Genomic DNA, 22,657 nt, shown 5'->3' on the forward strand with positions numbered 1-22,657 from the left:
CTCGCGAGTCCCGAGACTTCCCCTCAAGGCACCGGAACAAGATTTATCGGTGCATGGCCGCCCCCAGATCTGTGTGTAGCTGCACGTTGAAGAACTGTACCATCCAGCAACATGCAGTCAGACGACGTAAGTCTTCCGGGCTTTCTCCGGGACCCAGGGGGAGTCCAGAAGAGATACGACAGGGCTGGTCCCGCCAGCTGTCCTCAAACTGAGACACGGGGTGAGGCCACTCTGACGCTCGTGCCTCCCTTAGAACGAGCGTGTCCACGCGCTCCGGCCCTGGGCCGGCCTCTGGCCCGACCCCCGATCCCTCACCTCTTACCTTCGCCTCACCTTTTACCTTCGCCTTGTTGTTTTGTGTAGAAGCAGCTTCACTAGTGTGTAGTAGGCTGTTGTAGACTTTATAAAAGAGAGATAGTCAGAGAAGAAACAACAGAATCAATTACAGCAACAGGAAAAGCAAATGGATTAGTGATCTCAGCATTTTATTTGTTCTTTCCAGCAATGCAGACCACAACCCAGCCTAGGTGTCTGCTCTGTTTATTCGATCAAGTGTGAAACTGTACAAGTTCATGAAGTATATACTGACTTAATTTATCCCTTGTACCCCCCTCCCCAACTCATAAGACAAGGGGGGAAAACCCTTAATATGTACAACTTAACACTTGGAATTAGTGTTTATTGTGGTGAGCCTTCAAGTGAACTTAACGGATGTTGATTTTCATTTTGTGTTTTATTTTGGTACTTGTATGGAGGACCCAAGGGGTGAATATCATTGGCTTTTGTTGTCATCATCCTAGGCTTGGACCCTCCTAAACTGGACATAGTTTAATATACTTAACATCAGAAGGAAATGGTCTGAGGCTCAGAGAAGATAATTGACTTGGCTAAGGTTGCACAGGTAGTATATTGGGATAGCTGGGATGCAAATTCAGATCATTAGATTATAATCAGCTCAGTAAGCACCTTGAGACAAGGAAGATTTCCTTTTTATTTTTGTATCCCTAGCTCAGAGCACAGTACCTGGTACATAACAGATGCTTAACAAATGCTTTCTTAACACTATCCTGTGCTGAGATTCCCATATTAATAGTTAGGATTTATATAGTGCTTTTAAGGTTTATAAAGCACTTTACAAAGATCTCATTTGATCCTCACCACAACCCTGAAAGGTAGGTGCTGTTATTATCTCCATTTTGTCAATGAGGAAATTGAGGCAGAGAGGTTAAATCACTTGACCAGGATCACATAGGCAGGATATATTTGAAGCTGGATTCAAATCCAGGTCTTCATGATTCCAAGTCCAACACTATCCACTGCGCTACCTAGATCTTATTTAAACTCTTTCCCTGATTCTAGTTCATATTTATTATGAATCTAGCAGTGCCACCTTTTTGCTAAAATTGTAATCCTTCCCCTTTGCCTAAAATGTGAAATTTGAACTCCAACTGTTTGCTAGGCAGCTACAGGTGGCAAAATGGATAGAGCACTGGGCTTCAAATCTGAACTTATACACTTACTAACAGTGTGACCCTTGGCCATACATTTAATCACTTTATCTCCTAGCTTTCTCATCTGTAAAATGAAGATAATAATAGAACCTACATGCAAGAGTTGTTGTATGGATAAAATGAGATATTCATAACGCATTTTGCAAACCTTAAAGTGCTATATATATACTAGCTCTTTTAGAATTTTGTGGGGTAGTAGGAAAATAGAAATCATAGATTTAAAACTGGAAGGGACTTTAAAGGTCATCTAGACCAACCCTCCAATTTTTCACTTGAGGATATTGAGAGTGAGTTGCCCAAGGTTACATGGTAGCAGCAAGTGGCAGAGCTGCCTGAGGTTTAAACTCAGGTCTTCTAACTTCAAATCCAGCATTCCTTGAATCCTCTCTTATGCCACATAACCCTTATCCTCATAAAATCTGCATTCTTATATACATAGAAGATATATACCAAGAAGATGGAAGGTAATTGAAAGGGGAAGGCATTGGCAACTGGAGGGTGTGGGTATCTTGGGAAAGGACTTTTGCAGAAGATGGGCTTTTTCTTGAAGGAAGCCAGGAAAACTACAAGCAGAAATAATGGACATCCAGTGCAAAAGCAAAGAGTTGGCAGATGAAGTAAAAGGAACTAGAGTATGGGGGTGCTGGGAACAGGGGAGCAAGGTATAAGAATACTGGAAAGGTAGAAAGGGACTTATTAAGCACTTTAATTGCCAAATAGAATTGTATTAGTTGTTGTCTGGTGTTCCTTCTCTAATATTCTATGATTTAAAATCCTACCCATCCTTTAAGGCTCAGTTTAAATGTTACCTCTTCCTCGAAGTCTTCATTAATTCTCTCTTCTTCCCTCCTATCATCAGGAAATAGCCTTTACCCTTTCCTCTCCCATTCTTAGAACCCTGAATAATATTTGATTTGTACTATATATATTTGAAGCATTATGGTATATGTTTTAGAGTGCTGGAGTTGGGAAGAGCCAGGTTCTGATGATGCTAACTATGCAGCCTTGGTCAGTTACCCTCTAGGTGCTTTGGGAGCAATGTCCTAGGATTTATCTTTGATGATGATGAGCCCTGGGTTCCTAGGTAGTTCTCTCATCTAAGCTATCTATGTAAAAATTGAAGATTTTCCCCATATTTACATATATACACACTTATACTATTATTATATGTATATTCTACCTTACTGTAAACACAAGGGCATGAACTATGTTTTATTTCATCTTGTGCTTAATCCAGCCCTATCATAGTACACTGTACTCAGTAGATACATACTAAATACCTACTAATGGTTAAGTCGTTGAATTTAAGAAATCTTCCTATATATATATACAAATTATGAAAAATAGGTCCCTTGAACCATGATTTGATGTATGCTAGTGATTTTGAATGGAGTCAGACTAGTAATTTTTCTCTGTTCTCAGAAAACAGGCCATTTTGCCATATTTCTCATCTTAGAACCATAGCAGCTAAAGCTGCAAGGATCCATAGAACTTGGCCTTCTCCTTTTACAGATTGATGTCTTAGGGATGGAAAGTAACCTGCCTGAGGTCATATAGCTAGTTTAATGGTACAAGTGTGATTTCAGTTCAGCTCTTCTTACTCGTGGATTAGTTCTTCCCACTTTATCATGCTATCTCATCTTCTCAGAAAAGCATGGTTCTTCAGGCCTACTTTCTAATGTAAGGCAGGATTTATGTGTTTTACGTCAAACTGTCAGAACTCCTAAAGGCTTTTTTCCTTTTGTCTTTGCAGGTTATCTGGGATGTGCTTGGGAACAAGCAGTTCTGTTCTTACAAAATGAAGTGAGAATCTAATTTCTAATTTTGGTGTGGGAGTTTCCTAATAGAATACTGGCAATTCATGTTACTGTCTCTGTGCCCTCCTGTCCCTCAGAACCAAGACCCAGAACTTCTGTCGAAATGAATACAACTTGACTGGATTATGCAACCGTTCTTCCTGTCCACTAGCAAATAGCCAGTATGCTACCATCAAAGAAGAGAAAGGTAATAACCCAGTTTTTTTTCTCTTTTAAGATTGCCTGATGAGCTTTTGTGAACCTCTTCTGGGTGTCAGTGTTCACAAAAATAACAGCACATTCTCTTTTCTTTCTCAGGTCAGTGCTACTTGTATATGAAGGTGATAGAACGAGCTGCTTTCCCTAGGCGCATGTGGGAGCGGGTAAGAGTTACAGGTGAAAAAGGGAGAAAAGACGCCGTGTGTGTTCTGCCCTCTGCCTACCCTAGTCATTTTAGTCATATGTCCTTTTTCAAGGCTTAACAGGTTACCATGAAATGCAACTCCTAAAGCATTCCTAATTGATAATTGTTTGAAAGATCTTTTGAGAACCTTCCTGATAAGAAACTGTAGTTGGTGATTAAGAAAAAATGAGACCCTTCCATTTTCCATTCCTATCTAAAGCTTATTTTTTCTTTTGACAGGTCCGACTCAGTAAGAATTATGAGAAAGCTCTGGAGCAAATAGATGAAAATCTTATTTACTGGCCTCGCTTTCTTAGGCACAAATGTAAACAAAGATTTACCAAGATCACCCAGTACCTGATTCGCATCCGTAAACTTACTTTGAAGCGACAGTAAGTGCTATGATCCAGCCTTTACATTTTTTTGATTCTTGATTCACTGTACTTCCAGTAAGCATCTTCAACCCTCTGAAACCTTTGAGCTCAATATTAAATAGTCTTTTCTTTTTTTTAAACATTGTTTTATTTGGTCATTTCCAAACATTATTCATTGGAAACAAGATCATTTTCTTTTCTTCCCCGCCCCCCAGCCTCTCCCATAGCTGATGTGCGATTTCACTGGGTACCACATGTGTTCTTGATTTGAACCCATTTCCATTTTGTTGGTATCTGCATTAGAGTGTTCATTTAGAGTCTCTCCTCAGTCATATCCCCTCCACCCCTGCAGTCAAGCAGTTGCTTTTCATCGGTGTTTTTACTCCCACAGTTTATCCTCTGCTTGTGGATAGTGTTTTTTAGATCCCTGCAGATTGTTCAGGGACACTGCATTGACACCAATGGAGAAGTCCATTACCTTCGATTGTACCACGGTGTGTCAATCTCTGTGTACAATGTTTTCCTGATTCTGCTACTTTCGCTCTGCATCACTTCCTGGAGGTTGTTCCAGTCTCCATGAAATTCCTCCATTTTATTATTCCTTTTAGCGCAATAGTATTCCATCACCAACATGTACCATAGTTTGTTCAGTCATTCCTCAATTGAGGGGCATCCCCTCATTTTCCAATTTTTGGCCACCACAAAGAACACAGCAGAATATTCTTGTACAAGTCTTTTTCTTTATTATCTCTTTGGGGTACAAACCCAGCAGTGCTATGGCTGAATCAAAGGGCTGGATCAAAGGGCAGACAGTCTTTTAGTGCCCTTTGGGCATAGTTCCAAATTGCCCTCCAGAATGGTTGGATCAATTCACAACTCCACCAGCAATGAAGTAGTGTCCCTACTTTGCCACATCCCCTCCAGCATTCATTACTTTCCATAACTGTCATGTTAGCCAATCTGCTAGGTGTGAGGTGATACCTCAGAGTTGTTTTGATTTGCATCTCTCTGATTATAAGAGATCTAGAACACTTTTTCATGTGCTTATTAATAGTTTTGATTTCTTTGGCTGAAAACTGCCTGTTCATGTCCTTTGCCCATTTATCAATTGGAGAATGGCTTGATTTTTTGTACAATTGATTAAATAGTCTTTTCTGATGAGTTATTGAGACGAGAAGAAAGGAAGTAACTTGAAGCTGAATGGTTTATTTGTTTTTAGACTTTTAAGATTGTCCCTTTTGCAGTGAAGCATTACATTTCAAAATTGCAGAAAAATTATTATGCTTTTTAAAAATGCTGATGAAGAACCTAATTTTTTTTCAAGAGGTCAGCTATTAAAAACTTTTAAACTACTTTTAGCCTTACCAGGATACTCTGCCTATATTTTAAGAATATCACTTTAGTGACTAACCAGTATTCTTCAAACTTTCAAATATGTTGATCTTTCACAGATATTTCCCTATTCTTAGTTCATGGAAGCATTAATCTCAGGAATATTAAGGATTTTATAGAGTTGAGAAAAACATATAGGTAATTACTAATGTTCTCCAGGTCACCTTTTTTTTTTCAGTAGTAATAAGCCCATAATTTTTTCCAAGTATTTGGTCAGGTATCTGGAAAATTATTCTCCTAGGGGGCAGCTAGGTGACTCAGTGACTGAGCCAGGTCCAGAGATAGGAGGTCCTGGGTTCAAATATAGCCTCAGATACTTCCTAGCTGTGTGACCCTGAGCAAGTCCCTTGACCCCCATTGCCTAGCCCTTACTGCTCTTCTGCCTTGGAACCAACACTCATTCTGAGATGGAAGGTAAGGGTCAAAAAAAAAAATTATTCTCCTAGTACCCTCAAAATTCTATATTATTTCCAGCATGAACCTAATCTTTGTGGGTCTAGACCCCATTCTCTTCCTTCCATCTTTGTTAATTTAATGCCATTTCTACTTTTAATTCATCAGAGTATGATTTTAGTTTCCAATTCTAGTGACTCCACTGTTTAATAGAGGGATATAATTTGTTATGGAATTATAACATAGAAATTTTAATAGGTATTTTCCATCTTTTTTTTTACCTTTAAGTTTCATTTTAAAGTATTTGAGATGGCTTAATTGGATTTCTTGCCAAGTTTTCTGTAAATCCGGGAGTTTTTTCCTAGTATCTTCCCAAGAAGATACTACTCATAATATTTTAGCATTCTCTTTTGTAAGCTTTTACAATTGAGTTTGTATTGTAAATCAGTATTGCCTTTAGACCTTTCTCATTGACATGAAGATTTGCTGTTTTGAATTGCTTTCTAGGCACTTTTTTACTTCTTGTAGATTGATTTATATTGGTTAAATGGATTTATATAGGATAAAGGCGATAGTCAAGCTTCCATTGTTTTATCTATTACCTTCCCTTTTTAAAAAAAATCAACAGAATGTAAATTATGAGGTTGGAATGGTTGTAACATTCATATCTTCTAATGTTTATTCTGATTTGATACTGATTTTTATTTTGATTATTAACAAGTCAGTTATCTGACTCTCCATGAACCTGAGGGAATACGTTTTATGTTCCCATATTAGAATGTAAACAGTTTATTCTTACTTAGTCCTTTATCATTGTTTGCCTTTTTACATTTCTCTTAATTCATGATTAAGCTGAAACTGAGATTCTGCTCTTCTCCAGGCATCTGAATCACAACCCTGCCATTAGTTTCTGAACCTACATTGTCTCTCCCTGCCTTCCTCCCTCCCACCCTCCTCTCCTCTCTCTCTCCCTCCTCTCTCCTCTACCTTCTCCCCCTCCTTCTCTCCCCTCCCTCCCTTCCTTGGCCCCCTGACCACCCCATGGGTGATGGGTGCCAAAGCTGCTCCCCTAGGCTCTAAAATGAGCCACTGTGCTCATTTCTAGTATCCATAAACTTCTTTGTCTTCCTGTGCCAACCTACACTAGAAAAAGGCTCACTGTGATTTCTTTCTTGACTTCTGAATCCTTCAGGATTCTATCTGGTGCGCTTTTTAGATTTTTTGAGAAGTTTTTATGGGGGTTAGGGTGGAATAGTTTTCTATACTGCTTCCTACTATCCTGCCATCTTAGCTCCCTTTTCCTCTCCCTTCTTTTTTTTCTTCTTAAAACTCTCAAAATAGAATCAGCCAGCCCCCCAGGTCTTCTGTCTTTCTAATTTAACTATCTCAGTACCATTTGAAGATATTTTAAGTTCTGAAAAGATACTTGTTTTAAAAACACCCCTCTAAGTGGCTCAGATATAGTTCTTGCTTTTTATATTTCTTTTGGCTTCTGTGTTTACATTTCAAAATTACTCCACAGCTCTAGTCTTTTCATCTGAAATACTTGAAAATCTTTTATTAAGGGTCTATTTTCCCCCCCATAGGATTATACTCAGTTTGGCAGGGTCAGTCATCCTCAATTAGAAGTCTGTATCTTTTTCCTTTTGGAAATTCTGATCTAAACTCTTGTTTGTAGTAGAATCTGCCACCTTTTGTGTGATCCTTACTTTTCAACTTTCTTCTTAGTATATTTGTGTTAAGTGGGCACAGTAAAACTTAAGGAGAGCCTACACATCTTTTTTCTTTCTTATTCCTGACCTTTTTTTTGAGTGTATTTTTTATTGTTTTCTCCTATGCTCAACTTTACATTAAGGTCTTGAAACATTAAAATGTATTTTCACATTCAAATCTATGATTTTGTATGATGGAAATCCTATTGTAGCCTATCTGTAATGTAGTAGATAAATCCTAGGTAGATGCCTCAGACACAAAATATAAATAGCTTGACCAGGTTCACTTACTTAGAACGTGGTAGTGATAGAATTTGAAACCAGATCTTTCTGAGACTCCAAGCCCACGACTCTATCCACTGTACCATGCTATCTCTACTCTCAGTGTTAAAATATATATTTATTTAATTTGGAGAGTGTTCTTAAGTCCTTTAAAGTTTTATCTTCTATATCAGGGGTTCATAATCTTTTTTGTATCATTGATCCCTTAGACAATGTGGTGAAGCCTATTGACCCTCTTCTCGGAATAATATTTCTAAATGCATAAAATAGAATACATAGGACTACAGAAGAAACCAATCACATTGGAAAACAGTTATAAGAATATTTTAGAAACTATTTTACAGACCCCAGATTAAGAACATGTTGTGTAAGGAAAAATACCTTCATTCCATCACAGCACCACAACAGTAGATGTAATGTCATATCTAATGGTCTGGCTGGCCTGGCGTCCTGTCCCCTGACATCAGCCTGAGTGTCAGAATGCAATGTTGCCGCAGAGGGAGGAGCTGGGGGATATATAAGGCCAGCAGGGGAAACACAAGCTCTCTTGACTTCTCTTGAATAGACAGGCTCCCTACACTATTGTGGGAAGAATATATAGACCTTAGGCCATACCCAGCTAAATGGCGAATTGATCATAATCAAGTTACTCTTTCCTTAAGAGAAATATATATCTCTTCTCTCTGTTACCTCATTTTATTAATAAATGCTTAAAACTGGACAGACCCTATTTTACTCCTAACAGCATTCTGTGGCATGTTGGAGAATAAGCTGCAGTTATTTTCATGATTTGTCTTTCCACAATGCTTATCATAATAATCAGTGCTTTATGAGATGATTGGTGTGGTTAATGAAAAGATATTTCATGTTGTCTTTTAGTCTATAGTACTATGAAACTCAAAACTCCTTTATTTTCTGTTTTAAGGAGCCTTTAATCTATCCATTCATTTAACTACAAATTTCTTTTGTCTTCAGATTTGATATATAAAAGATAAGATTGATTGAGATGATTTAGATTCTCTAGTCATGTCCACCTTTTGATCACTGTGACCACAAAAATGTGGGTTCAATGACTGAATTACCAAAACTGTAAAAATAATTTTAGCGTCTTGATTTTATATCAAAAATAAGTGGTCACCATTGGAAAAATTCCCAAATATGAAATATCCAAGTCAGCTGGGTTTTATGTAGATTTTAATTAATACAAATGAAGGAATTAAGGGAAGAAAAAGAGTAGAGAGATGAGTTTATAGTAGGAAGGGCCTAGGCCAATTGGCCTAGGCCTTAAGAGAGACTAGTCAGTCTTTTATCAACTCACCACAAGATTTGTCCCAAGCAAAACTCCAGTTCTTCACTGAAATCCTCAACTCCTGAACTGAGTTCAGAGACCCAGCTCCTAACTCCTCCACCTCCAGAGAGAACTTCCAACTACTTCAGAGAGCCTCCTCTGACTCCTGACCTCCAATTCAGCTTCCAAAGCTGAACTAAGTTTAGAGAGAATTTCTCTTGTGTCACCTCCCCTAAATTTTCACATCTACCAATCACAGTAGACGTTTTCCACAGGACTGACCATTCTTAGTTCACATCTGAGTAGACTAAAACTTCACACCTCTTTGCTAAGTTTGCCCTTTGTAAGTTGCTTGACCTTTTAGTGATTAATTTGACCTTCATAGGTACTTAACACCCTTTTGTATTAGATCTAAAAATAGACCTAGCTTAAGGTTCTAGTTTTACTATGAGTTGGGGACTTTTCATTGTTCCATCAGGAGTTTACAACTTTATCTTCCCCTAAAGTATGTCTAAGTATGGGTGGAGTAATGTTAGAGTTCCCAATACATTCCTGGCCAAGTACCTTCATTGTTTAAAATGGGGAATAACCTTAACCAAATGTTCCAAGGTAGAGTCTGAGAAATTTTAAGATTCACATCACTGAATGGATTTCTTGGTTTTACTGCAACTATCACTACACCAGCACCCCACTGCTGACAATTATATAGCCCTTCTGAAAACCTTAAGCCTTTCTTGGCACAGTGGAACCTGCCAGAGCTTGTGCTTGGTTTCACAGTTTTAAAACTCTAAGGCCACATCTTCAGCTACATTGAGGCACTTAAATAGAGCACACTATTAAAGTTGCAGTTTTGTCTATTGGTCCAGCTGTAAAAAGCCAGCCCTGAATGTTTTGTTTCCTTAAATAATTTGTACTTTTCTCTTATAGGAGGAAACTTGTTCCCTTGAGCAAAAAGGTGGAAAGACGTGAAAAAAGACGAGAGGTAATTTATTTTGGGGCATAATTAATGTGAGAATCTGAGCCATAAACTGAGAATGGTTTGATTAGCTATCTCTGATCTGCCCATAGTTAGATTTTGAGTGGAAAAGAGAACTATTGCTTCATCCCACAGTGTTGATAATTTTCCATATTGTCAAAATTATTGTCTCATGGCTTTCAGCCTGCACTAAAGTGTTGAATTGTTTGCTCCTTTAGAGATTACTTGGCATTTTTTAATAATAAAAAGTTGAAGTTTATTAGTGTGCCATATTCTGGACTGTTTGCTTTCACAGGCTTCAGTTTCACATTTCCAGCTTGGTGTCCTACCAGCATGTGAACCTTATGTTTGAAACTGATCTCATTCATTTATTTTACCCATTATGATTATTTCTTTTTTTTAACTTTCTTATTTCTGTTAGCCTGGAGGTACCTGGCTTGTATAGCAGTTAGAGCACTGGACCTGGTGTAAGGGAGACCCAAGGCTAAATTCCACCTCCAACACTTACTAGCTTTGTAATCCTGGACAAGTCTCTTTACCTCTGCCTCTACCAGATTTTTTAAATTTGTAAAATAGAGATAATAATAGCACCTCCCTCCAGGATTTTGTGGAGATCAAATGGGGTAATATCCATAAATAGGCTTTGCAAACTTTAAAGCACTATTTAGATGCCAGCTATTATTATTGCCATTGGCAAAATGTTTTGTTCCCTCTGAGATATCATTATTTCTTCCTTTTTTCCACAGTATCTCATCACAAGAAAAATCATGCTATCTAACATTTTCTCCCTATTCTTTGTACCACTACTCTAGTTTAAGTTCTATACCTTTAGCCAAGCCTATTATAGTAGACTTTTAATTGATTTCTAGTATATCTCTAACTAGTTAGTCCTATGTACTGTGAGGCTAAAATGAGTGAGTCAGATATTTTGTAGATTTTTTTTAAGTGCAATATAAATATTTCAGTATTATTAATATGGTTCCTTTACAATATGGTAGCTTTAATTTTCTGGCCTTATCTCCCTTTATTCTTCTATATGTCCATTATATCAGTATTCCTCAATTGTCCTGTGCTTTACCTTATTCTTCAAGTATCACTTGTTCCAGCCAAACTGAATTACTCTTCCTTTCTTAAACAATTCTCTTTGCCATTTCTCTTGCTGCTCCACCCATTGACTTTCTAGTCCCAGTTCCCCTCTCTTATCTATCCAAATTTTAATCTAAGTCCTTTCTTTGAATTCTAAAAGTACTAGTTAGCACTTTGTACTTATCATCTATTACTTAACACAGCCTACCTTTTAGGGTTTCTTTTTTATATATACTTGTCTTTTCTTCATTAGAATGGTACTTAATGATAGGAATCTTTTTTTATTGCTATTAGTATCCTTCTCAGTGCTTTGAATATAGTAGACATATCATAAAATTGAATTGAACTGAAACTTGATATCTTCTCTTAGGGTCACTAGCAATTGGTAAAGAGGGGCAGACAAAGTGAGGAAGAGTATATAAATTTAAGGAGAAAGCATTCAGCTCTGCCATAAGGCCCATAAAGTTTGTCTTTACTTCCTTTCTGGTGTGTCTTAAGTCACTACTCTAGAGATGTCTTTTGTTTATTCTATTAAAGCATGGTTCTGGTGTGCTATAAACTTCTTGCTGTTTAGTAATATGTTACAACTGTATTTTCTAAATAATTATTTAGGAAATGAAACTGGGGGGTTCACTGCTCTTTGAACAATGAATTGTATAAAAGCAAAGATTCTTTTATAAAGGCCTCTAATTCCTAGTACTCCTTAGCACCAATACATTTTAGAACCTGGTAATTAATGGCAATGGTAACTCCTCCTAGTCATCAAAAAGCTGGACTCCTCAATTCTAGGAGTTCTTATATGTGCAGAGCTTTTTGCCTGAAAAATGGCTTTGTCTGCATTTGTCTTAGAACGTTATAATAAAGATATTTATTTGGGATACCTAGATGACTCAATAGATAGAGAGCCAAGCTTGGAGGCCAGAGTTTCTGGGTTCAGATCTGGCCTTAGACACTTCTAGCTGTGTGATCCTGGACAAGTCATTTAATCCCATTTGCCTAGCCATTACTGCCCTTTTGCTTAGAAGCAATATTTAGTGTCAGTTCTAAAATGGAAGATAAGGGTTTAAAAAAAATTTTTAAACCTTATTGCTTAATGTTAATATTGATACAAAAACATGTTTACTTTTGCTGAAACCTTTGAATTTTTCACACTCACAGGTACTAATTTCTTTATATTGATGCACTATTTTTTTCCCTTTTAGGAAAAAGCTTTAATAGCTGCTCAGCTAGATAATGCAATAGAAAAGGAATTATTGGAGAGACTAAAACAAGATACGGTAAGACTTCTAGATAACAGGGGATGCATAATTGAGATCAACTGTTTTCTTTGTTAATGAAGATTAAGAATATATAATTTTAATTTTTTTGGAGAGGGTATTTTCAGGGGAAGAAAGGGGCCCAAGGATGGGAAGATAGAAGAGAATCCACTGATTCCTTTGTATTTTCCAGAGGGAATTTTATGAATGTAGTAGAAAGATTTGGAGTCAGAATTGAATTGAATTGAAATTTTGGCTCTTGATACTAGTTTTATGATTGTCAGCAAGTACCTTGAAGTCTTTGAACCTAAGTTCCCTCATTTGTAAAAACTTGGATAACAATTACATTACCTAAAGAAAATGAAAATGTTTATGCCATAAAATGCCACAAATGTGGGTTATTTTAAACTTTAATATTAATTACTACTGTATTTTAAAAACTATACTATCACACATATTTGTCATAAGCTTCCATTCTGTCTTCTTCCTTCCAAAGAAAACTTTAAGCTAGTTTTTTACATTCTGTATATTACACTCATTCTCAAAGATATAATCAACCACAAGCCAGCTTAACAGGTTGGGCCTTAAGTTCAGTTCATCCCAGCTTCTTTTCTTTCTTTCGCTTTAAAGTATTGAAAATAAGATAGGGGTATTTGAAAAGTCTGGCATTTGACCACTTGCTGGTTATTTGACTCGTAGTATCTACAACCATACACCCACAGGGCATTGGAAAGGAGAAGAAATAGTTAGGTAACATGCTTGCTAGAAAGTGGGATTCTGGGTATTGTTTTCTGTTGATTAAAACCAAATCTATATGTTGTGTTCTTCAGTATGGTGACATCTACAACTTCCCCATTCAAGCCTTTGACAAAGCTTTGGAACATCAGGAGGCTGAAACTGATGACTCAGAAACTGAAGAGAAAGATGATGATGAGGAGGAGGATGAGGAGGAGGAAGATGATGATGTAAACTTTCTTGACATTTTTTATACATTTATAAAATTCCTCTAGGACCAGTTTCTTGTAAACAACCAGAGTAACTCACTATTTGGTTCTGATTTCTTTTCTGGCACTGCTGAGAGTTAAGTTATTATTCACTTAACTTGCATGTAACCAAGCAGCTGTTGATAGATGAATCGATACATGTTTTTTCTCAGTTCTACCACTGAAACTATTAACCAAGGAACCAGTTGGATTTCCCAAGGGTACCCAAGTTTGTGGAAGGTACAGTTACCAAGAACAGACTTTAAGATTCCTATAGTCTTTATTACTTCTGTTCAAATCATTTTAATAGAAGAGCTGATCCAATAAGCAAATGTTTTGAACCACGTGTTCCAAAGTTTGTTATGAACAGTATTTGATTTAGGTTGATTACATTGTAATCAATTGTAAACCTTTTCTATTGGTCAGTTAACAGTGGGAGCTTTTCTACTATGTGAACTGGAAAGCATGTCAATAAGTAGCCAGGTTTGCATACATCCACCTAAGTTCTAAACTGTTTTTACTTTACTTCTTTTGTTCATTGGTAAATCCTTTTGATCCTGTGAAAACAAACACCAGAAGCTAGCCCGATTCTGCTTAACTGATAGGATTTTTGAATGAATTTTTTTTTAAATGAGAGATATTGGCCACTTATAGACAGCTCTGATTCCTCTGGCTATGTTTTTTTTTTTAACTAACAGGAATCATTTCTTTCAGGACTTGAATAAAAGGGAATTTGTGGAAGATGATGAGGTGGAAGAGAGTGACCTCAGTGATTTTGAGGTAAGTTGTATAGGTACAAAGGGATGCTAACAAGTTGGGAAAATGGAATATGAGGATATGCAAAGTAATAGGAACACATATAAATGTCCAGTTTAAGTTTTTAGAGTCTAAGCCATGATGGTATGAATCTTCCTGGAGATGATGGGAGATGAACATGACTTGGTAGTTATCAGCCCAGGGTGCAGTGTGATTATACATTTTTTTGTTGTTGTTTCTTTGATTCCTTATTAGGATATGGATAGATTAGAAGCTTCCAGTGAAGAAGACCAGGATGAGAAATCATCCAGTGAAGAAGAAGAAAAAGCTGCTACTGCCAAACACAAAGGCAAAGCTCCATTGAAAGGTCCTATGAAGAGAAAGCGAGCCTATGTGGAAATAGAGTACGAGCAGGAGACAGAAGCAGTGGCCAGATCTCGGACTCTTTGATTGTCTTTAGGCATTTTGTAAATGGAACTACATCCGAATGAATTTTCTGAACTGCTTACTTATAATTTTCTATTTTCTAAAAGATCCTGGCTCTCCAATTTTATGTTTAAAGGCTTTGTTTTTAAACACTATTTGTGATCCAAATGCTCATACTTCTGTGTGAAGGGATGAAGAAAACTAAATTCTGAACAGGATTTTCATGGAAGGGCCAGATTTTTTTTTTTTAAACAAACCCTTACCTTCTGTTTTAGAATCTGTACTAAGTATCAGTTCCAAGGCAGAAGAGCAGTAAGGGCTAGGCAGTTGGGTTAAGTGATTTGCCAAAGATCACACAGTTAGGAAGTGTCTGAGGCTACTCTTGCACCCAAGTCCTCCCAGCTCCAGGCCTGGCTTTCTGAGCCATCTGTCTGCCCCAAGGCAGATGTATTAAAATAACAGTTGTGCCAGAGAAGGCTCACAGTGTGGGGTCAGGCTGGGGGACAGAAACATTCCTTCAGTCTTACAAAGTCATATCATTTCCCACGTGATCTTACTGTCCTTAAGACTTTTTTACTCTTTTACTCTGTCCCTACTCCTGTGGAGTTAAGGGGAAGAAAGAAACAGACTACCTTACTTCCATTCCCTTTATACTGAGTGGAAAATATTTCACCACCTGAAGCTACCCTCATCCTTTAACCTTTAGGGAATACACAGGAATTGTTTTCTTCTCCAGGTTAATGATCGATGAGAGAAAGATAACATTTTATCTTCAAATTAAGTAAAAACATATTTATTATTTTTTTAATGGCAATGTGTTTAAGTTCCAGCTTGGGTTGTTCTTCCTGAAAGCTGCTGTACTTTTCTGATACATTGTAGTACCTTGTCATCTTCACAGCTCTGGACAGCTTTGGCTAGCAGACTCTGAAACAGAAGAATTAAAAAAAGAAAAAAAGTCATGCTTTGTTTTTATCCACCCTGGTTTCTTGGTTCTCTTCTTCCATAATATCTCATCTGTAGTAGGTAGAAACAACTAAATTAATGTTCTAGTCTCGGAATGGTAAGAACAGATTCTAGTTTGATGTAGAAGTATACCATGGGAATTTCCTTCTATCTCGTAGACAAAAGAAGCAATCATATAAAGCCCTTCGAGACTAGGCAGCTAAGATGCAAGAATTTGAATATGCAAATGATGACAAACACCACCACCAGCTTTCTAAAGTTTATGTAGGTTAATAAAGTTTAAGGCAAAAAAGTATATAGGTATTGAGTGAAACTTTGTTGAGAACTGTCCACTGGGTCTGTATTCCAGTGGAAACAGATTAGTAGAAAGTATATTAGACTTCACTAGTTTCAAACTATTTTGCCCACACTAACGATTGTAGAGACCCCCAGAAGAAGGAAAAATTGTCATGGCCAAGTATTGACTTTCACTGCTTATAATATTTGCCCTTGGTAGCAGGTTTTGGGAAAGAAAAATTACTATTGAAAAGGAAGGAAAAATGGTATTTAAATTTCATAAATTATTATTGTCCAAAATGTCTGTTATTTTCTGGCCCACAAAAAAATTGCTGTTGGTCTAATCCTACCTCCTTTTAAAGAAAGGATTCCCCAAATCCTATTGTACAATAACTTTCCCTACTAGCACCATATTTGTGAAGCCTTTCAAAGACACAGAATTTTGAGTGTATGTATAGCCCTGGTGGTGGTTAGTTTTTCTTTCTACTCCTACTTAAAAGTTTGCACGTTTCCATTTTCATTAATACCCTTTTTGTATAACCACATGGGTTTAAGATTCTATATAGTTCTCATGTATATTCCTTCAAGCCATAGTTCTGCTAATCCCTTGTCTTCTACCATGATTGAAAACAGTTTCATATTCAGGGCAAGGGCAGGAGGTGAAGCGGCTCAAATTAGGATAATCATCAGAGTAGTAGAAAGTGAAGGGCCAGAGCTGCATGATTAGCATCTTGCTGAGTCAGTCATATGCTTTATCACCAGAGATGAATTTTTGAACCCAACTGAGGTAGAATGAGGGGCTGTTTTTCACTTACTGTAACCTGCCCACAAGAGCAGTGGTCCAAGAGAACAAGACAGTCAATAGCCTTCTGTAGCAGGGCCATCTTCACAGGTTCAGGTGTTAAGCTCTGGTCCTTTACCACATCACAGACCATTTTTAGGAGGGTCTTCAGAAAAACTTCTAGTCTGTGAGGAATTCTGAATCCATGGATAGAAGAAAGCAGTTGTGACCAAATTTGTCAATCATGGATTATGGTTGGAATAATAATAATATATCTAATATTAAAGGGCTTACTATGGGCCAGGTACCTTGCTAAATTATTTATGATTATATTGCAAAGGCTGATGCTCTTATCCCCATTTTATAGATGAGGAAAGAGGCACATAAAGTTCTATGACTTGCCCAAGGTCATGTGGTCATTAAGCATCTCAGATTGGATTTGAACTCAGGTCTTCTTGACTCCAGGCCTAGTACTCTACCCACTGAGTCACCTAACTGCCTATTAACTTTTATATACCTCATTTTAAGGAGGAAATGGACATAGATGAAATTAAGTGATTTGTCCAAAGTCACCTAGCTAGTTTGAGGCAGAGCTAAGTTTCTTGATTGTTCAATGTTCTTTCTATTACCTCATCCCTGTATGTTCCCCAAACCTGGTTAAATACTTGGTTGCCCAAGAAATCAAACCAGTCCCTTCTTCCTGTTGACCTGGTTGTTGCTTGGCTTAGGAATGATGGGTAGCTCCCAATTCTCAGTACCAGTCGTTTATGAGCTCTAGAGCTGAAAGGTCTTAAAGATCATCTCTTCCAGGGGTTCTGAACCTTAATTTGTTATATTAATGTCTACCAGATCCTTTTGGCTTCACTAGCCTATAACTCCTCGATTTGAAAAAAATTCATAAAATGATAAATTTCAGTGAAAATAAAGATACTATTTTCCCCACCCAAATTCATGGACTCCCTGAAATCCATTGTTTTTATAAAGCAAAAAGCATGCCCAAAGAGGTTACATGATTTCCCTCAAAGTCACAAAAGTAGAACTGGATTCAAATTTGGGTCCTTTGATACCACTACTACTTCTATACCATATTACCAGTGTTCGAGTACACACGACACTGGGGTGAAGGAAAATGTTTGGATAGATTTTTAAAGTTAATATTTTATAGTAACATCAGCAAGAATCCATACTTTGGCTAATAACATGCATATCTGGCTCATAGGCTGGCTAATCTTTCTTAAATAGCATTATTAATTTTCCCAAGCTGTTATTTTTCTCAAAAACTTGAGAGGCTTGATGGGATAAAGAACTAAACTAGGACTACGTCCTAGGTTCAAATCCTGCCTCAATTGCTAATTCGTAGTATTAAGCCTAGGCATAGCATTTGACCTTGAATAAATAGGGAATAAAAGAACATTTTCCTTATGAGGTTATGAGGACCAAATGAGATAATGCATGTAAAGTGCTCTGTAGACTTTCAAAAGTATTATCTAGATTTCAGTTTAACTGAAACATATCCAAACTCAAATCCAGAATGAAAGATTCACCAACATTTCTTCCATTCCTCAAAGGGTCCCCTTTACTCCAGCCATATTGGCTTCACCACTTCCCACATCCCACCATGGTCATTCCTACCTCAGTGCTTCTGTGAACCTACTTCTCTGGAATCTCTCCCTTCCCTCTTTCCTCCCTAAATTCTTTCCATCCTTCCAAGTCCAGCTCAAGACTTGCCTCCCCTGGAACCTTCCTTGTCCAACCTGCCTCTACAACTATTCTCTCACTGAATCCCCTCAGCACTAATAAGGAAGCGAGGTAAAGATCACATTCTCCAGCTCTAGGTCAGTTTTCTAATTTGTGTCATTTTTTTTCCTTAAAGGGAATCAGAAGGCAAGAAGACCAATATAAACAACCTTGCAGGTTTGGCTTTAATGGGTTGGCTAGGTAGATCTATTTTAGCATCCTCTGTCCAACTGGGTCCAGCTTAGAAATATTGGAAATATGATATAGTGGTTAGAAAATTGAACTTAAGGTCAGGAAGACCTGGGTTCCAATGCCACTTTAAGAGAAGACTGGCTATGTGACATTTGACTTTGCTGTGTTGCAGTTTTCTAATTTATAAAATGAGGAAGTTGGAGTCAGTGACTTGTCAGGTTTCTGGCTCTAGATCTATGACCCTTACTCTTGGGAACTTTCAAAAGAAAGGGGTGTTTAGAGAGGGGCAGCCCTTGATACAGAAGGACGAGAAATAAAGGTAGCCAGAATCAGCCTGAAAATAGGTCCATTCATTCCACATGTAATTCAGACATCTCTTTGCAGCCTCTTAACATTACTTTTCCATTGAGTACTTCTTTTCAAACGCTTAGAATTCTGAACTCTTAAGTGATATATAGTAAAAATTTTTAAGTTGGAGACACTTCTGGGTATAATTCTAGGGAAATGAAGATTAGTTTTCCTAGAAAAGAGAATATGATTAAATAAAAGTCCCGCTTTCTGGCTCTTCTACCTTGGCCAACAATGCTGGATGGTAAGTTTAAGAGTTTCCAATATCCTTAGCCTGGCCTCCTCCTCAGGTCCATCATAGACTTCCAGGTATCCTATAATCACTGGCTCCAATCTTTTCAAGTGTCGCACTGTCAAGATCCCCAGCCTAAAATGAGAATCAATGTTGTAAATGACGATAGTAATTACTGACGTTTATCACAATTGATGCCAGTGACCCAGTGGCTCACCTCTCTACAAAAGCAGGCAGGTTCTTGGCATAGGTTCTTCGAAGGAGGATACGGTACTCTGGCTCCATATGGGTCAGAATCAATTGTAGCACATCATCACAGGGTCCCATAGGTCTGGGCTCAGGTGCCTTCCACTGTAGCGGCCTCTCTAGGACAGGAAACAGGTCCAGCAGACACTCTAACACTGCCTGGAATGAGAGAAGGAAAGATGGCAACAAGCCTGTATCCATTTCTTTCTTGACACTTTTGGGATATTCCATAGAATATAGGAAGGCTCTAGGAATGTTCTCATGTTATGGAAGTAGGAGAAAAAAATTTACAATAAAATCTTTTTTGGTAATTTTAGTTATATAAGACCTCTTGAAGGAGATGGTTCTGATTTGTAACAAACTACAGTAGAGCAACTGTTCTAGCAAATCCAGGACATGGCTAACCCTATCTACCTGCCTCATCTTCCTTCTTTTCCTTCCCTTCCCCTTGCATTTTTTCCCCACTGATTGGCATGGAAGTCTGGATCTGTTTCAGACTAAGCCAGTTGTGCCCTCTCACATGTACCCCCTTAGGTAAACTTGTGGCTCTAGCTCTGGGGTTTTACCCACTGTCTCTTGGCCCTCGAACTCAAAGAGATCTACCAGCCTCACTGCCCTGGTAGCAGAGATTAGATGGGTGATTCTCCCTTTCTGGTCTAAATAGTTGCAAAGATAGAAGTGAGGTCAGATGAACAAAGAAAATATTTCTTAATCTGTATCTGTTCAGGGATTTAAACAAAACAACTTTTGTTTCAATTACATGATCACACTCCTTCAACTGCCTCTAAGAAAGTGACAAAGCGGCTGCCCTGACAGGTGTTTGACCATGAACCTTTGAGGAGAATTCTGAAAGTGGCTGACTCCTTGCATTTATAGATTTTCACTAGTCAGCTGGCACCTGGATTTTCAAAATCAAAGTGGATCAACTACCTGAACTAGATATAAATAGAATCCAAATGGAATCATCTGCCATTTATTTCTACTTCTCCTTCATTACTACCTTTTGTCCACATTTGAAAAACCCAGATTTAGGCTTAGAAGGAACTACAGTTACCTGGATAAGGTCGGACTCTGGTGTGTACAGATGATTGAATAGGGCATGGTAGAGGACTTGAGCTCTGTTAAACTGGCGCAAATCAGCAGCTGGCTGCAAGGAGACAGAAAACCCAGTGAGAGGAGAGGGGGCTTCAAAAGGAACTATGTGCAATCTTTCAAGCACTTTTCCCATATTGCAGTGATTGTTATTTACTTGAGCCCTAATTATTCAATCTAAAACTATGGAGGCTACTTTTGATTCTATCTTGTAGAACCTTGTTTTATGGAAATTAAACGCACATTTTAAGTATATGCAATTGGCAATTGAAGAAAATAAAAAAGTAAACTAAAAAATTTAAATTATGCACTAAAATTTTAAAAAATGTACACTAAATCACAAAAATAATTGCACACAAAATAAAAACAAAACAATCCATTTCTCCAAGTGGCATAAAGTCTTGCAACAGTTTGTCCAATCATGCTCATTCTCGATCTGAGAAGCATTATGTTGTTTTGCACCAAATATTAGCTCCTACATCATTCTTTGTTCACAGTTTGTGCTCGTCACAATTGTGTCTTGGTCAGAGCAGTTTTCCTCTCTTTGTTCCATTAATGCTATTTAATTATTAATAATGGCCTCATGGTATGAGTAGTGATGCTGGTAGCTTATTAAAAGCTGATAAGCCTAACAAAAGTTACAAAATGGGTAGGTATATTCATATAAGAAATATTTGTTAAATAATGACTTTCTCCAAGGGTCTTGGAACATATTGGTTGCATAAAACAACATTCTACTGTATAGTGAATCTAAACCATAAAGTAAAGAGTTTTTAGAGGTCATCTACTCCACATCCTAATTTTACAGAAATGAGGAATCTGAGTTCCAAAGTAATACCTCACAAAATTAGTTTGTACCTAGCCAGAGTTTGAACCTAGATCTACTGACTTCCAGTCCATTTGGCAACACCACACTGCCACCATCAGTGATTATTGCTAATTCATCAGGTGGGCAGGGAAATAAAATTTACTTGTTTAAATTTCAATGCAGAACAAACAAATATTTAGAGCTATCAGGGGCCTAACTGGTCATCCAGTGCACATATTTTGTAGATGAGGAAGCTGAGGTCTAAAGAAATGGAATGACACTTTTGAGGTTCCCAAAGGTATTAAATGACAGATTTGAACCCAAGTCCTTTGATTCCAAATCCAGTACTTTTTTCATAGTAACATGCTGCTTTATAGATCTTAACAGCTCTATGAAATAGTTAGATATGAGACTGTAATTATTATAGAAAACAAAAAAGGTGATTTTTGTGATGTAATGAAAAGAACACTGGATTTGGAATCATAGGATTGTGGATTTAAAGTTGAACGGGAGGTTCATTAAGTTCCTCCCTTTCATTTTACAAATGAGGAAACTGAGGCATAAATAGGTTAACTGATTTGCCTGAGCTCGCACACTGTGAGTGCCTGTGGCTCAATTTAGACCCAGTGTTTCCTGAGTCCCAAGTTCAGCATCCCCTTTGCCAGGCCCTGCTGCTTAACAAGTCAGAAGCCTTTGGTTGGGTAAGTCAACTTCTCTGAACCTCATTGCCTTCAACTACAAAGTGAAGATGTAAAATCATGATTGAAGTCTAGGGCTCAAATCTCCATTTTACAACCTAGACCCACATAAGTTTTACTTTGTTTAAAAATATGTTTGCCAAGGTTGAAATATTGCTATGTCTATAAAAATTGTAACAAATGTCCATCAGTTCATAGATTCTTTTTTATCATACAGCAACTTATATAAAATATGATAGTGGTTTGTTTGCTATTATATTTAACTGGGCTATTGAGAATTTGGGGGATATTGATACCTACATATTTGTACTACTGTTCTTTATTAAAAAAACCAAAACAATTACTTTGTGAAATTCATTTGCTTGGACTCACAGTGGATCATGGCCAGGTATGAAGAGGAAATGGAACTCATTTTTGGTGAGAAAACTTGTATTCTATATTTCCTCAGCTGACAGTGTGTCAATGATTATAAGCTACATTTTTGAATTTTAAAACTCTTTTATTATTATATTTTTCTTGCATGTGCAATATACTGTTTCAGTCTTTTATTTTTCTCTCCTTTTTATATTTGTAGCACGTCACCAATATTAAGAAGATTTTTAACTTTTTTTGATTTTGCAGTAATATAAGTTTAAAATATATTTGCTATA

The 22,657-nt window shown here is 37.4% G+C and overlaps 2 protein-coding genes across 2 annotated transcripts in view; one reads left to right on the forward strand and one right to left on the reverse strand.

Moving 5' to 3' along the window:
* On the forward strand, positions 1–15,593 carry MAK16 (MAK16 homolog). Its single transcript, XM_001381762.4, has 10 exons — positions 1–126; positions 3,265–3,314; positions 3,406–3,515; positions 3,626–3,690; positions 3,951–4,102; positions 10,079–10,133; positions 12,416–12,490; positions 13,300–13,434; positions 14,167–14,232; positions 14,464–15,593. The coding sequence occupies exons 1-10, from the start codon at positions 112–114 to the stop codon at positions 14,656–14,658; spliced, it is 918 nt and encodes a 305-aa protein (XP_001381799.2). The 5' UTR covers positions 1–111; the 3' UTR covers positions 14,659–15,593.
* TTI2 (TELO2 interacting protein 2) overlaps positions 15,412–22,657 on the reverse strand; it is a 15,449-nt gene continuing 8,203 nt past the window's right edge. The window contains exons 3-7 of the mRNA XM_001381766.4: positions 20,464–20,556; positions 19,381–19,568; positions 19,155–19,298; positions 16,689–16,851; positions 15,412–15,558 (exon numbers count right to left, since the gene is read on the reverse strand). Coding sequence (XP_001381803.1) covers positions 15,454–15,558; positions 16,689–16,851; positions 19,155–19,298; positions 19,381–19,568; positions 20,464–20,556 — 693 coding nt within the window. The 3' untranslated portion in view covers positions 15,412–15,453. The remainder of the gene's footprint in view (positions 15,559–16,688; positions 16,852–19,154; positions 19,299–19,380; positions 19,569–20,463; positions 20,557–22,657) is intronic.

The sequence above is a fragment of the Monodelphis domestica genome, chromosome 1 (genome assembly GCF_027887165.1).
Source record: "Monodelphis domestica isolate mMonDom1 chromosome 1, mMonDom1.pri, whole genome shotgun sequence".
In the NCBI taxonomy this organism is placed as follows: Eukaryota; Metazoa; Chordata; class Mammalia; order Didelphimorphia; family Didelphidae; genus Monodelphis; species Monodelphis domestica.